Below are 16,501 nucleotides of genomic sequence, written 5' to 3' on the forward strand. Positions count from 1 at the left end.
ATATCCGCATTGACAGTCGGGCCGATTAATATCAATACTGTGGCAACAATCAGAGTAGACAAAAACTTAAGACAAATATAGAGGTTAACTTCATATCCATCTGAAGTTTTTATTTTTGCTCAGTATTTACAAAACTAAATAGACTAGAGGTACCCATACTAGCTACTTTCATGATTATCTTTACTATCTAAGACAAGTATGGATGTAATACATATTTTTAAAACAAAGATCACTAATAGCAAAAAATTATGTCTAAACTTCATATCAAAAGGAAACATTAAAAAAAGAAAGAAAGAGAGAGAACAGTTGTAATGCAACAGTGTTCTCCCACGATTCACTGAGCCGTGAAATGCCTCACACACAGACTGTGGCGCTGTCAAAACAAACCAACACAGCTAAAATCCAAGTTACACACAAACAGTCAATATGCAGCAAAGAAGCCGAACTGATCACAAACAGTCACGATCAATATTTACCTCCAGGGGTGAACACCTGAAGGCTGGTGAGGAGCGCAAAAGGTCATTTTAGTCTCAATACAACAGAACAACGGAGCAAAAGGGGTCGCAACATTTTTTCCTGGGAAATATTACATTTAGTTTCCAAGGACAATCCAACATCTCTCTGCGTTTGTGTCAGTGTACCAAATACAAAAGGAATGTGTTTAAGCTAACCAAGCAGCAGAAAAATAAACCTGTGCTCAGAGAAATGTGGCAAGACAAAAACAAAAAAAACTTTACATAAACCTAAAGCAGAAACTAACCTAATCGTTAATCTGCATGAAAAAAAAGAAAAGAAAAAGCAACATCATATTTAACAGTAAAGTCATTTGATATCCATTCTTTCAGAGTTTTAATGAAAAATTTGCAGACTTCAGTTTGAACACACACACACACACACACACACACACACACACACACACACACACACACACACACACACACACACACACACACACACACACACACACACACACACACACACTAAAATCAACTCCAACAGCACAACTTGGCCCATCTCTATCCTGACGGGATGCTTCATGGGAAAAAACCTCTTCAAGTGTTCCTGATTCCAAGCGCCTGTTCCAGCTCCTGCCGCCTCTGCTGGACCTGAAAGGTGTCCAGAAAAAAATATTACCAGAAAGAATGCATTAAAGCATTCTGGGTCAGTGTGGAAGGAAATAAAGACTAAAACTAAATAAATCTGTTAAAGCATTACCTTGGAGTAGAAGTAACGACACACCGCCTCCTGAGCCCACGGCTGATAGTAAAACTCTGCTCTCCGTTCCTCTTCTGGGTTTCCCACAACATCTGTAATGGTCTGGAAATGAACAAATTTAAAATTATATATTTATATAACTGAATAGGATTCTGTCTCAACAGGAACTGCAGCTGATTATTTTAAATCGGCATCGTCTTCCTGTGCTGCAACCATCCACCTTTTGTTCTCTCCCTTAAGAGTCAAATCAAGATTATTTATGCATCACATTTCAGCAACAAGGCAGTTTAAAATGCTTTACACCATTAAAAACATCATACATTCAGCACTAGTGATTGCATGATGTTTACATAATCTAAATATTAGATTATGTAAAATACCATCATCAAAATTATCAAGCATGAAATATACTGATCAATGTTCCAGTAACTAGGAACTGGTCTCAGTTTATTTCTGGAATACTGCATTTAAAGAGATGATAAATGTTCGTGGCGTTTGGCCTCTGAGCCCTCCTGAACAGGTTTTATCGTTTTTTTAAGGCTGCACTGATTTCTGAAGACAAATCTCAAATCTGCCTAGAAAAACAACAAAATAAAGATGGAATATTTTCATACAGAAATGCATTTTATTTGAAGACAACTAAATGCAAAAAATGTTCTGTCAAGAAAAAAAAGAGTCAATAATTGGTGAAAAACAATGAGTCACACCAATTTACTTTTGTGACGCATTCAGATGTTTTAAGAGCATCCTGTGTGCAGAAACGGGCAGTGCTGCGTTTTCATCTTTTTGAGCCCTTAGGGAATTTATTCTGAATAGCACAATCACACAGAAGGGCTTACTCAGCCTGGACTCATCTGAAAAACTGACATTATAACCAATATCTATGCTTCAGAACATCAGGAGAGAGAAATATCTTTCTGAATTCAATCATGTGTCATATCCTCTGTAGAAAATAACCAAAGAGAGCCGAGGGAGGATTTCTGTAGCTAAACTTGCGCGGTATTCGCTGTAACACTGGAGCACAGATAAGAGGGTCAGTCTGAGGTCATGACACACAAACTTACCTTGAAGTCCCTGCACTGGGACTGAAGCCAGTCGTTGATAAAGCCCTGAGGATCCCTGGCAAAACTCAACATGAACTCCCTCTGGGTTTTCAGCTGGTTGATGGTCTCAATAGTTTCATGGATCTGAGGAGAATTTGACAGCGGAGGGTTCACTCATCTCTTTAAAGTCATCATAAATGTACATACTTGATCAGCGGTAATCAAACAGAATATCAGAAGCATTGATTATCTGAGAACAAGGGCTGCTTTAATAACTTCCTCATCCAAAAAATGCTGCATCAGGAAAACCCTTGAAGGTGTCTCCAAAGTGATCTGGGCTTTTTTAATGAGAGGTAGAGAGGCTGATAAATCTCTCTGTTGTCACTATTTTAATCTGTAATGCACCTTCAGATACGAGCTTAAGACATAACATAAACAGAGCTTTACATTTTAAGGGACTGCGCAGAAGTTTGTAGGATTGAACATTTCTCAGATTTATTTCCTGTAATGTGTGAAAACGCCTGCTGAAGGTCCTGACCTGTTCCTGTGGCCTGTAGGCGATGGCAACATGCCAACAGATACAGACAAAAGCCTTGGAAAGGTTGTTAAAAGAAATTTAAAAAAATAAAGGCCGAGTCCCACAGGAATGAGCAATCCTCACCAAACTCAAAGTAACTTAACAAAATCAGAGGCGAAGCCTTTAAATAGTAAAAGTCTTTCCTGTATATTTACATCGTTAAGCTGTCTCAGAACAAAGACTGGCCAGGGGGACGTCCTTCAGCAGGACAGCTTTAGGCCTCATCAGTGTGATTACAGGCCTCACTGTCAAGGTAATGACTGCTAGCAGGAAGACAGGCAGGAGGAACAGCCTGTCTGAAAATTGCACATGCAAATGTGCAGAGATGGTTCAGATATCTGAAAACGTGTTGGACAACAAGAAAAATAAACAAACAAAAAAAGGTTTCATTTACTGGTGCACCGACTGCTGTTTTCTGGGAGATCACAGATCTTTAAAGTGTCTTTGTTTGGTCGATACCGATTTTACCTTTTAAATAACCGACAGTCAGGTGTCAGAAGGTCAATGTTTTGGTCTTATTTTACTACAATGCAAACCTGTCTTACTTGCACGTGAGGTAGTGTCAAATATAAAAGAAAAGTTTAGAGCATTGATGTTCAAATTACTAAAGTAACTAAAAACATATTCAGTTCCTCCAATTTTTCTCATCTTAAAAGCAAAGCCTCTTACCAAAAATTAAATGCACATCAGCATTTTGCTTCTCAGAGTTTAAGGTCAGGAGAGGACAATCTTAAAAAACACCAATAAAGTGTCCTGACTTTTAGGTTTTCTTCTAGTGCAATAAGAAAATAGCTGCTAAAATGTAAATTAGTTTAATGGATAACATCAGTTTCACATTAAAATATTTGCAAATCGCCCAAAATTAAGGAAATCAGGGCTGATCAATTGGTGTAACTGTAGTTTCACTTTGAATCAAACGAACCTAAATCTGCCTTAGGAGTAAAAAACGAAACAGAGAGAGAAGTCTGAATCTTTAAAAATAGATGCTCAACAGAGTTTGAGCTCAAAACTGACTAAAACCCTAAATACTATTTGATATCATCTGTAAAAACATGAAAACACTTCAGCACAATTCCTTCAGAAAACACCCAGACGGAGTAAAAACTAGGAATTGCCTCAGAAAGCTGCTAGACTCTCGGGTCGAGGTTCTCACCTTGTTATCCAATCCTGCTATTTCCTGCTGACTGGCTGTGGAGAGCAGGAATGAGTTCATCTGGGTCTTCAGCGTGTCATCCACCTCCACGTCAATGTCATAGCAAGCAGTCTTCTTTTGATCATTGGGATCCACACTGATGAGAAATATTACCCATCAACTCTGGATTTCACCCTTTCCAACCAGTACTTACAATAAAAATGGATTTTCTTCCAATCCTTCTACTTTGATTTGCCATTTTGTTTAGAAAATGTTTTAAAAGGTGTTTAACAAGACAAATTCAAATAACCTCAGTAAACAGCTGAGGTTACTTCTGCACAATAAACTCAAACATGGTTGTCAGCGCAGCGTCAATATTTACACTATAACAGTTCCAAACGACTGTTTGGATGTAATTTTGGTCAGCGATTTTACTTCAAGGCCCATGATTTCATGCTCTGCATGCCTGTGATATATTTGTCCAACGGTTGAACTCAAACTGCCCTTCACAGACAAAACTTACACAGAAATGCTGCAACTCATGCAGAAATCAAGTGATATAAAAAAAAGACAGGAAATAAATATGTGGCACTAAAATATTGACCTAAGACATGAGTACAGTAAATAGTGTCAGGCTTTTTAAATTAAGTCTGCACAAACTTAACAGGCATCGTTTGAATCCATTAAAACACGTTAAATTCACATAGAACTTCTGCCTCTTTTATTCAGAGCCTTACCTGATCACATGGTTGATGATGATTGGTTCTGGAGGCATCAGCAGAGCATGCAGGCGCTGTGGGATTTCGGAAAACTTCATTCGCTGAGTTTCAAAAATCTAAAGAGGAAAAAAAATAAACCCCAGTTATTTCCAAGTATTCACAAGTTTCAGATTCCAACAGCTGTTTGGCTGAATCAAGCATTGACTAACCAACAGACACGAAGCAAAATATGTGTTTACATCAAGAATATTCTGTATGTTTTATCTAGAACTGCAAACTTGTAATCCATGCTGCTGTTTCTTAAAAAGGAATGAGAGTTTTAAATATTTCTGTGCTGTTTTCAATACCGCTAAGCTCCATTGTTGTAGATGAAACAAATGAAAGCATATTCTATATAAACATCATACATTTCACACATGGAAAGTAAAATAAATCCTTTTTAGGTTGTGTATCTTGGCAAAGAATTTGTGCCGAAATTCCTGGGAAACCAGAAGGACACCAGCAGATCTACAGCCGTACAAGGACACAGGGAGGGAGAGTCAGACTGTAAACAACGAGAAGACAAGAACCAGATCCACTCCAGCACAGCATGGACCCATCATGATCACACAGGTTTTATTGGACATATTAAAATCGACATTATGTGGAGAAGTTGTCTACTCACTTGCTGGAGGTATTTGTCACAGTTGATGAACTCGCGCTCATGAGGATCTTGGAGTTTGTGTGTTTTGACGTACTGCCACAAAGCCTGGATGATGACAGGTCTGGTCTGAGTGTGGATACCCAACATGCGGGCCAGTCGGGGGTCCAGCTTGAACTGGGGGGGCTGAAACATTGACCAAACACAAGGTCATTTAAAGCAAAACGGACCTGGCTTTAAATAACTCCAGCAAAACAAAAACACACCTGGTAATCCAGCATGAGCAGGACGGTGCAGCGAACTCCCACATCACCAGGCCTCTTCACCTGGAAACCATCCGTCTCCTGGGTAGTGGCCGTCCTGTGCCACTAAGATAATGCACACAACATTTCAGGATATCTTATATTTAACAATATTCAATTCCTACTGCAGCAAGACCAAGATCTCTGCATGTTTCACAAATGTTTTAAGTCCATTATGGATGAAATTTAGACCTACATTTCCACAGAAACGTACAAACTTTGTCCAGGCGAATGGCAATAAATTAGCATTCATGCAAAAATGCTTCCTACTTCGCTAGCAAGGCTATATTAGCAATTAGTTAGAGACGTCAATCGTCTCGAGTCATGAATGATGTCTGAGTGCGACTAATTTTTGCCTGACAAAAAAAATCCCACGAGAAAAAAAACAACAACATAGAATGTACAAGATTAAATAGTTGAGATCTGGAAATTTAATTTAAGACATTTTAAATTAAATCATTTATCTAAAGTTTACTTTAGATAAACGAATTTAAGACTTTTTAAGGATGTGTGAATACCCTGAAAACACTTGATTTCACAATCATATAATCCACTTTTCTAAAAATAATCATAAGGAAGAATAAAACAAAATGACAGAAAGACACAAGCAGGTCAGTAAATGAAGGAATCCGTCGTACTTCCACAAGGTGATTATCTGGTCCATACAGGTCTTTATCCAATTCGATCACAAGTGACTTAAAGAAGGAGGAGAACTTTCTTTTTTGTTTGGTAGCTTCATACTTGGACACAGCAGTCTGCAAACAGGATGAAACAGAAATGCATACATTTGTTTAAAACAGAACTGTACACAACCAAAATTCAAGTGTATATCAGTGCAACAGCTTACATCTTCTAATAGTCGCCCTTCAACACGCAGCTCCCATGATGCAACTGTGCCTTCTCCATCCTCAGCATCAGGCTTCGCAGGATTGAAGGTGTTGGATATAAAAATCCGAAGCTTTCTCTTTTGCTGTAGAACCATGCAAGAAAACAAACTTTATATTTTATAATTACATAATCAATAATCAGCTTGATTAAAAACAAAGTGTGTAATGCTCTGCAGAAAGCAAACACAGGAAGGACAGTCAGTGTATGAGCTACATTTGTAAGACAGGTTTGACAGCTTTACAATGGCACCAACACTTTCTATATATAAACATGACATCCAAAGAGCTTCCACAAGGAGATCATCATAACATAAACCCACATGAGCAGAAACAGTATTGTGAAAACAACTTGAAAGCCGAAGAATTTACTGAATAATAACTGATTAGTTAGAAGGCTAGAGTTTAAGAGAAAATACCTTTATAGGCCTTTTTAGGGCCTCCTGAATGTCGAGCCGTTTGCGCATGATGGTCTGATCCAGCTTCCTCTCAAAAGCCAGAAGATCCATGTAAGCCTGAGACTCTGGGACCAGCTCTCTGATCTAGGACCAAACAAACAGGGACGACACTTCAAGCTTAAAGGGAGCACATCATACAAAATCCACTTTTTTAAAAACTGCTTAAATACATTTTGTTGATATTTATATTCTACTGGGGCCATATTGTTCCATCTGTTCAATTTTCTTTATTCCTAATTGCATTTTCTGAAGTTCTCTTTGTCTGCATGAAGCACTTCAAGGAAGATTGTTTCAGCCTCCATTGATATTAAGAAGGATTTGCTGAAAGACTTCATCCGTTTAAGGGGCCAGTTCCTTCTGTCTATGGAAACGACAGAAATAAAGATAAAATGACAATATGCTTTATTTTAGACATGAATCAAACTACAAAAATGGTAGAATGGGGTGTATTTAAAGAGACAGCACCAACAGGAGTTGCTCTTAGATGGGCTTCAGAACAGCTTGTGCAGCTTCAATAATGATTGATGCCAAAGCTTTGCAGTCCCACTTTATGTTGGCAATAACTTTATGAATTAAATGGACAAATGAAGAATATAAAAGTATGATATATCCATTTTAAGAAGCTAAGAAAAAGACAGATAATTTTATGTTCAGGAGAACCAAAACTGGCATTACAGACAAACCATGTCACAACAAGTACAGTTTTCAAAGTGAATAGAAGAACAGAACAATGGATAACAAACCAGGCTATTGAAGCATCAAGTCAAAAGCTTTAAATAAAATTTGAAGCATTTTTTTGTTTTATTAAGATATAACATTTTCAACTGAGCAAATATTGCAAAAACTGATGTACAAAAAATAAATAAACTAGCATTTTTTGTGGTACACCATCACGTTTAAATGGTACTGTCAAAAATCTTAACCAAGTTATACCAACTGTACTGACCTACTTTTTCAGTCCAAGAACATTATAACTAAACATTTTCTAAACAGCATAACAAGGCAAGTAAGAGTTTAGTTGAAAAACTTCATAATTCATCCAGTTTCCATAAAGTAAATACTCACCCTCTGAGGTAGAATTTTATCAGCCATCTTCTTCTTCTTTGTGCTGTAAAAAGCAAATAAAAAATGGATATGAGTGTAAGCTCGCTTTAATCTGAGATCTCTCATCATAAAGAACCCCCCCACACACACACACAGAGAGAAAACAGTCCAAGCATTACCACCATAATTAAATTCCTCATTTAGACTGGAATTGAATCAAAACTGTCCTGCGGCCATTTAAATCCTGCAGCTGCAAACGTACAAAATTAATCATGTAAATGAAAGACAAACATTTTCCATCTGCCTTCCAATTTAAACAAAGCCACTTCATCTAGGCTTAGTGACTAAAAATAAACTTCGAGGTGTGGTATATAAAATCTCGATGGTTGGACCAATGTGCAATTTGATCATTAACTTTGCAAATTGATCACCGGTTATCTGGTGTGGTCTAAACAAGTCAACAAACAAAAACTGCTTAGCATATCTGATGAACAGTTCAACACAGAGTTTCATCAGAGGAAGATTTGCTGTTTACCCATCAAACAACATCTTAAAAGTTTGATTTATACTTCATTTTATAACAGTTTTCATTCTTGTTGAATAAGTCACTGTGAGAAACAGTGACTGTTTGCATAAACAGATATCTGCTCTGCTGGTAAGATTTTTTTTTTTAAGTATTAATGCTCCAATGGAGATAATGAAACTCCAGCTCTCAGCATCGATCTTTCTGCTTCCTGCACGGCTGATTTGGGACAATCTGAGGAACTCACTGCTGGTTGCGGTTCTGCTGTTGCTGAACCTGCTGAATCTGCTGAGGAGCGGGTCTTTTCCGGGACGGGTCCATCACGCCGGGCATCCCGGGGCGAGACACGGGGCTGCTGCCGTAACCCGGTGGGCCCATGGCGGGGCCCTGCGGGGTCATACGGCTGGATGGGGGCATGCCCGGCCTCTGCAGACGAAACACAAAACGGATTGTTGAAAAATCCTGCTGAATTTCACCAGAAATAATTAATGAAAAGAAGGTTTTCAGGTGCTAAACATCAACTCCTGTTGTACTTCTTAGGTTTATTTTCATATCTCGGCTGGTACAAAAACAGTCTCCAGTTTTGCAAAGTGTTGTAGATGTGAGGTGCTCATTTATTCTCACTCACCAAATGTGACTAAACAATTATTTATTTAATGGAGTGATTTAGTTGGGGATACAGGATTTATACAACCTTTAATATATTCTCTTGAGATGTAAAGTCTCTTGGCAGTAAAGGAAACATCCAGTTAAGCTGAGGACACATTTCTCTTCCCTTAGATTTTATCCACAATTTCCAGTTGGGTACAGAAAGCGCCAGTCTGCCATGGCTAGTTGGGATAAAAATCTGACACTGTGACAAAAGGAAAGATTTAAATCTTTAAGTGGTGTGAGGGGAAGCGACTCGACTTCATCTCAGCCAGTCAATCAAGCATGTAAATATGAACTAATTATCGATCCAACGAACACATGCTGTCAACAGAGAAACGGAGAGACTGTAAACCCTGTGGACAACATCAATGTAAACACACAGGAGCTTCTTATAAGAAGGAAAATTAATGGTTTCAAGATTAATGTTTGAAATTTGGATGCAAATCAACCCAATACTTGGAGTTTACAGGAAGGAAGCAAGTCAGTTATATAGGATAGTTTAAAACGTCTGCATAGTGTTGAGGTTTATGTAACTTTTTGGACATAAACACTAAACAGAAAGATCATTTAAAATGCACAATAGTCATTTTTGTTTTTAAATGTAATTATCTGAATGCGGGATTTGTAAAAAAAAAAAAAAAATTGAATAAACTACTAAAAGGCAAAATTGTCATCCATGTTTGTCTATTTCTCCATCGTGTTAGTTTTAATAGCAGTTGGCAAAATGTTTGCTAAGCAATTAAATTGTCGCATTTGCGATAGTTTTGTGTTCTGTTGGTTTCAGTTCATTTGACAAATCGTGCAGTCTGTTATCTCTCATCAGATACAGACGTTAAGTGTGTGATATCAAGTCTTTTAGTCATCATAAAACATCTGCTTCAACCAGCTTGACATTGTTTACTCAAATTCTTTTAAAATCTTTAAAACACTGCAACAGATGTTTCATGTTTGCTCATTTACTTAACTACCGGCAGCCTGCCAAACACTAGGAGCAAATAATTGTTGGAGGCACGTTGAATCACTGCAGCATTAGTTTGCTTGAACAAAGTGATAACTAAAGCAAATGTGCTGATTTTAATGAGACTACTTATAGAAGTGCCAACAGCAATCAGTAAATAATAAAAGCTCTGCAAATGTAGCTATAAAAAAGACAAAAACACCAAAATATAATAATAAGCTCTTTTATTAAGTTTCTTTCCTGAAAATAAGTTCATGTGGACTCCCAATGTAAAAAAAAACAACAAAAAAACTCCATTAGAGGTGCTCCGATTCCAGTTGTCTGGTTGATCATCGATTCAGATTTAGGCTGAAACCAAAATTTTGCCTGGAAAATATCTACAAATCAACTAAAATCAAGGAAATGGGAGTCAATTTATTGATGCACGATTTTAAAAATATGTTTCCAGGGCTTATAATTGGTTACGACAGTCCAAATTAGTGATATGTAGATATAAAAATGTTATTCAATATTGATATTTGATATTATGTGCCACTATGCACAACATTTCAAAGCTGTTATGGCTGATAACCGTTATTTACCGATATTATATACATTTCTTTATCCTTTTGACACCATAAAAAAAAAAGACAACTCCACTGACATTCTTGGCTTCAGATAAAATCCCAACAATCCTCTAATGCAACACCATCACATGACCACACAATACCACAAGGCCTCCATAAACATACAAAAAACAATGAGATTGAAAACATTAGTTATCAATATCAGCCCATTTTACTGATGGTAAACATTAGAGCATTAGCAACATCAATAGTAACCAATATTAAAGCCCATATATTGTGTATTCCCAGTATAAATAATAATAAACAGTTTTCTCCAATTTAATCCCCAATATATGATTATGTAAATTTATCACCTAACAAAATCATAACATTTTATCTTGGACTGCAGATTTAGCACATTCAGCAGCCATATTTTCAAAATGTTAAACCTAAATATGACATTTTCAATCAAAAAGGATAAATTTGTATTTAGGGAAATATTGGTATATCAGCATAACTCTCACATTAAAAAAACAATTATGCCTGCAAATAACAACCAATATAATTTCCATACAAAAGTTCCTGCTACGACTGTAAAGAACACAAAGCATATTTCCAGTGTCAATCTGACCATTTAGCTTCACTTTTACTTCCTTTTAATAAATAATATTGTTATTAAGTACATAGTTGTTCACGTAGCAACAACATAAATGCATGCACAATAAACTTTAAAAATACCTACAAGGTTCATACATTAGTGCAAATATTAAAGAATTGGTAAAACCTAAAAGTAGTAGTGAACATTAAGGAAACATACTGGGTGTGTGTAGGTTTCACCAGACAAGCAAATTCTTCCCATGCCTCCCTGACAGGCAAATACAGAGTAACAACCTCAGTCAACTCACCAAGCCATGTGCTAGAAACTCAAACAGACGACTTCTTGTGTTTGACTGCATGACTGCAGGAGAGAGGAGAAGATAAACCACGAGCCGCTGACTGCAGCGTTTCCTCCAGCAGTAAGTCCAGCAAATGGGACAGATGAGAGCAAAACACACCTTCGTCAAGCGGTGCTGGAAGGGAGGAAAAGTGGCCGACTTCAACAATATAGGCTCTGCCTTTTCCACACAATGCGTATGAGTAGGCAGAGGGAGACTGCATGGCTTTCATTTAGTGCTTTTTACACTGAGCATCAGTACGACCTTGCATTGCCTGAGAACAACTAGTGATGTGCAGCATTCAGAACAAGAATCCTCTCTTTTTTTCCTCGCTGTGTTGTGAAAGGCTGCCTGTGTGAGTGAAAGCAGCCAAGGACACTGGAGGAAAAAAAAGAGAGATGCAGCAACTTTTCTCTGAATTGTGCTCCACACCGACTGCATTCTGCAAACCGCCAATAAAGGATTTATCATTTTAATCATCACTATTTGCACCGTATCAAGCAGCATAATTAAGACAAAACCACAAGCAAAAGGAAAATCTAAAAGCTAGAAGATATAAAAGAAGTTATCTAACGTGACCATGAGGGATGATTTAAAACTGTGTGCAGTGACAAGATGAACGGCACATATTAAAAAATACAAACACTAACCTCTCATTTACAGCCGATCGCTAAGCAACAAGTGTTATCAGCTTACAGAAAACATGTTTGCATTACTCGGTTTCAGTCTGACTCTGATAATGTGATATGACAAAAGAAAACCAGCCAACTCTTCTGTTATACAACTGAGCTTTTAAAATGGCGATTTCTACGTTTTGTATGTCTGTCATATTCATATGGAGATCATTTTTATTAAATTCTAACACAATACATTTTGCTGGACAATGACTGGAATGAAGTTCCAGAAGTTATTGTGATAAAATATAATGTTGCTTTGTGCAGATTTTCAAGGAATATAACACTGATAATAATGAAAGAAAACATTCTCAGAGCTCAATAAGCTTTAAGTGTTATGATTTAACACCCAGTAAATACATTTTTACCCAACTGCATATTATAATTGTAAAGTTTAACAATTATAATAAATATATATATACAGTGTGATTAATGCATTAATGCATCAGTGTATGCAAATTTATATTCCAAGCTATGAAGAGCTGAAATGCCATCTATGCTAAATTGCAGGTGTGGTTGACCCACCTTGCTGATGTTCTAACTGCAGGTAAATGCAGTAAAATTTGCCCCAAGCATAATTTATTTTGCCAATATGCAACTCTGATTTCATTTCAACCAAAAAAAAAAACCTGATTTGTGTCACTTATCCAATAGTTTTCAAAGTATTCAAAGTCAGAACGGTCGTGTCGTATTTTATTCGATTTTAACGTCACTGAAGCGAGACGCTTCATAATTCTGCACCAGACGAACGCTGTAAATCTGGACGTAAAAAATGGCTGAAAATTATAATTATGAACTCATGAAAGAAGTCTTTGTCAGTGAAGGCATCACATCACAATCACACCACCCATGGTCCGACTCCACATCGATCTCGTGAGAACCCTGTTGCTGAATAACTTTTAACATTAATTGACAGATGGAAGCATCTGCATATGCAGATCGCCATGGGTTATGAACTGTTTAAACAGAAGTCTGATTACAACTGCATTTTATTAGTAGCATGTGGAGTAGAGGATCACGACCTTCTGTGAGAAAGTAGCCTAAGTATCAATTCACATAAGCCTTAAGGACATCTGGTTTCTGATTTAAAAAACAGCAGATTTTAAAGTAACATTCCATCTTCTACTTGTGATCTGTCGTTATGATACTAAAAATAAAATCATATCCCTTGGAGAGCTGGAATCAGAACTTTAATCAATAGAAAATGGCTGTAAAGCAACATTTTCTCAACACAATATTAAATTAAATTCTGCTTGAGATTTGATTTTAATTATTATCACCATAACTTTTATAAATACTCAACTACAAAGAGAAATAAATTAACATACAATGGTTCATACTGCAGTTGCAGTTGTTAACTTGTATAAAAATGTGTTTTGGGCACATAATGGCTAGAATACACATATGAAATAGCAATGCATCTACCAATGTCGCATAATGCATTGATTATATTATAATAGGCTGGCAGAACATGCAATATTCCTTTGACACAATGTGTGCATTGCTAAATGTCCAAAATAAACAAATGTTTGTTTTTCCCCCAAATATGTCGGGTGAGTTAATGATAATGAAGAAAAGCCAGATGGTTGTAGATTGTGGCAACACATTTAATTTAAAAAGTGTTCTTAATCAACCATTAAATGTTCTTTTAATGGTCCAGACTGACCGCAGATTTATGATTATATGCAGAAGTTAAGTAAAATAATTTTAAAGTTTAAAGTGATGCAGATGTTTAGGGGAGATGATGATATATAATTATATTAAAAAATTCTAATAAGATAAACAGACATTTTACAGCTCACTAAAACTAAAACCCATCCACGTATACAAAATTTTCCCCAGGGAGGATCGTCAATTTCTCGCATATCAAACAAAAACAGAAAATACTCAACTGCTTGACCCTCTTCTGAACTTTTCTTATCGGAAATCTGGCTTGTAAAAGTCCGATTTCAGTGGAAGCTTTTAACTCAAAAATAGTTTTGAGTTTAAAACTTCTGCGCATCACACAGCCACGCCTCATCAAAACAAGATGTTAAAATGCTAAACTTACCATCTGTGCAAATTTTATATTGCTTGAGTCCGTTCTTTGTGAAAAATACTGAGCGAGAATGGGGGAGAAAATGACCAAAGCGCAGTTAGCAACGTTAGCAAGCTAAGCTAAGGGCCAGTTGGGACTAAGCTAACTTTAATGTTAGCAAACTGCAGGGAAACAAATTCAAACTGGAAACTCCGACCATAACTCAAAGTGAGTGATTAAAATAAGTCATCGGCTGACACTGACTGTTAGGCAGTGGTAACTTCGCTTTGAATTGTGGCGGAGGATAGTGTTAGCCACTTGTGACAAAGCAGCGGTGAGCGGCTTTGTTCTAGCGGACTGATGGAGCGATAACTCACCGGGTACCCAGGCCCGGGCATCGGAGAGCGGTACATGTGGTTCTGTGCGCCTGAAGTCGGTCCCATTCTTCCAGAGGGAGTCCCAGGTCCCATACCTGGCGCTGCGCCTGGTACCGGTGGCCCAGGTCCCATTGCTCCACCGCCACCAGCAGTCGGTGTTGACTGAAACCCCCCTCTGGCCGCCATCTCCTCCCTGAATATCGCCGCCGGTGCTGGAGCGCAGCTACCGCGAGAGCGAGACCTCCGTGAAGCGTGACGTGTTTATCAAAATACAGCGCCCTCTGCTGTTCATTTTCAGTACAAATGCAAACTGACGGTGTGAGAAACTGCCTTTCAAAAGTATCAATATCCCTTTAACTTTTTCACTTTTTCTCACGTTACATCCACAAACTTCTGTGTATCGGTAATTTTATTGTGATAAACAAAAAAGTAGTGCATAAATGTCAAGCGGAAGTAAAAATGACACTTGACTTTTAATACTGAAACGTAAAGCGGTGTGCCCCAGCGTCCCTTCCTCAATAAAACAATTTGCAAACAATTGCCTTTGAGCTTCATCTAATTAATAAACAGTCTATAGTGAGGTTTGTGCAGCTAAGCTGACTGACCTGTCAAGAAGAGCAACAGTGAAAAGGCCAAAATGCTCATGGTATCTCTGGAGGACATGCAGAGATCCAAAGGTCAGGTGTCAACAGACCATTTAATATGTGTTATATAGAGAAGATAGCAATCAGAAAGAGAGTACTCTATTCAGATGAGACCAAAGCAAACAACTTTAGCCTATATGTATAATGCTGCATTATCCTGAACAAACCATTTCTATGAAAAAATTAATGCCAGGCAGCATCATGTTGTTTTTATTAGAAACAGTGAAGCTGGTCAGAACTGATGGAAGAATAGACAGAGCTTAATGGAGTGGTTTAGATTATAGCATATTCATATATTGGAAAGTTCCAGTCAAAATCTAAATCTAAAGCAGAAACTTTAAAATAAATCTTCTCAGATGCCCTTCATTGTGTTTGACTACAGTTTTATGTGTAAAATTTTCAATCTCTGTATGTTTGAGGTTGGTAGAGCAATATTTAATCTGAAATTACACATCGCACATCACACTGTTCAAATTTTAATTAGCATCTTTCTCCTACTTCATAGAGGAGCCACACTTCCTTCATTTTTTAGTAAAATAAAAGAAAATTGAACTTTGTTTTTATAATCTATTTAAATATCTTTTCAATCATTTCTTTAATTGTAGGTTTCATTTTTCTTTTGTATACTTTTCAATCCATGTGAAACTCAGAATGAGTCCTTTCAGATTTAACTGTGAACCACAATAGTATATATAACCACTTGAAATTTCTTTTTTGATCTTTTTCAATTAAAAAGATGCTACAGTATAGTCAAGAAAATATAGCAGTTAATTGGGAAACAAGGAGCTGTGTTCAGCATTTATTTATGTATTTGTCCATTCATCCATGCATCCTTTGTCTTTGACAACATCAGTTTGTTTCAGACAAAGTCCTCCTCTTTGGTGTAACCGAGCTTTAGAGCAAACAATAAGTTTAATTTTCATCTCTCTTTTTTTGCAGTACTTGCATTTGGTTCATCTTAAGAATGTGTCAAAAAACATCTAAATTACATGTTTAATTAGGAAAATATGATCTTATGCAGAATTTCATTTTAATGAAGAGAAGAAATGATGATCATTTTTGTATGTTGGACTTAAGAACAATATTTTTAATATTTTAATAAATTCATTACATAAATAGTCTTGCTGCAGTTATTTTCTACTTGCAAGAAGTGAAAAGCACAG

The 16,501-nt window shown here is 37.0% G+C and overlaps 1 protein-coding gene across 1 annotated transcript; it reads right to left on the bottom strand.

Annotated features, from left to right (window-relative positions):
* Nucleotides 1–78: 78 nt before the first annotated feature.
* On the bottom strand, nucleotides 79–14,924 carry smarcd1 (SWI/SNF related BAF chromatin remodeling complex subunit D1). Its single transcript, XM_015005667.2, has 13 exons — nucleotides 14,695–14,924; nucleotides 8,785–8,963; nucleotides 8,036–8,078; nucleotides 6,932–7,054; nucleotides 6,476–6,598; nucleotides 6,267–6,383; nucleotides 5,593–5,694; nucleotides 5,351–5,512; nucleotides 4,705–4,802; nucleotides 3,989–4,124; nucleotides 2,280–2,402; nucleotides 1,216–1,317; nucleotides 79–1,106 (listed from the first exon to the last, which is right to left on the bottom strand). Exons 1-13 carry the CDS (start codon nucleotides 14,878–14,880, stop codon nucleotides 1,053–1,055), a joined length of 1,548 nt encoding a protein of 515 aa, XP_014861153.1. The 5' UTR covers nucleotides 14,881–14,924; the 3' UTR covers nucleotides 79–1,052.
* Between the last annotated feature and the right edge of the window lie 1,577 nt (nucleotides 14,925–16,501).

This window comes from Poecilia mexicana, unplaced genomic scaffold (assembly GCF_051168715.1).
Source record: "Poecilia mexicana isolate PSO_F unplaced genomic scaffold, ASM5116871v1 scaffold_5, whole genome shotgun sequence".
In the NCBI taxonomy this organism is placed as follows: domain Eukaryota; kingdom Metazoa; phylum Chordata; class Actinopteri; order Cyprinodontiformes; family Poeciliidae; genus Poecilia; species Poecilia mexicana.

Bases quoted from the DNA above. Each gene is read 5' to 3' on its own strand.
- smarcd1 (XM_015005667.2), bottom strand. From the start codon at position 14,880: ATGGCGGCCAGAGGGGGGTTTCAGTCAACACCGACTGCTGGTGGCGGT. The intron at 7,055-8,035 runs GTGAGTATTTAC...GTTTGGTCCTAG, and splicing joins ATAAAATTCTACCTCAGAGG to ATCAGAGAGCTGGTCCCAGA. The intron at 6,384-6,475 runs GTAAGCTGTTGC...TCCTGTTTGCAG, and splicing joins AAGGGCGACTATTAGAAGAT to ACTGCTGTGTCCAAGTATGA.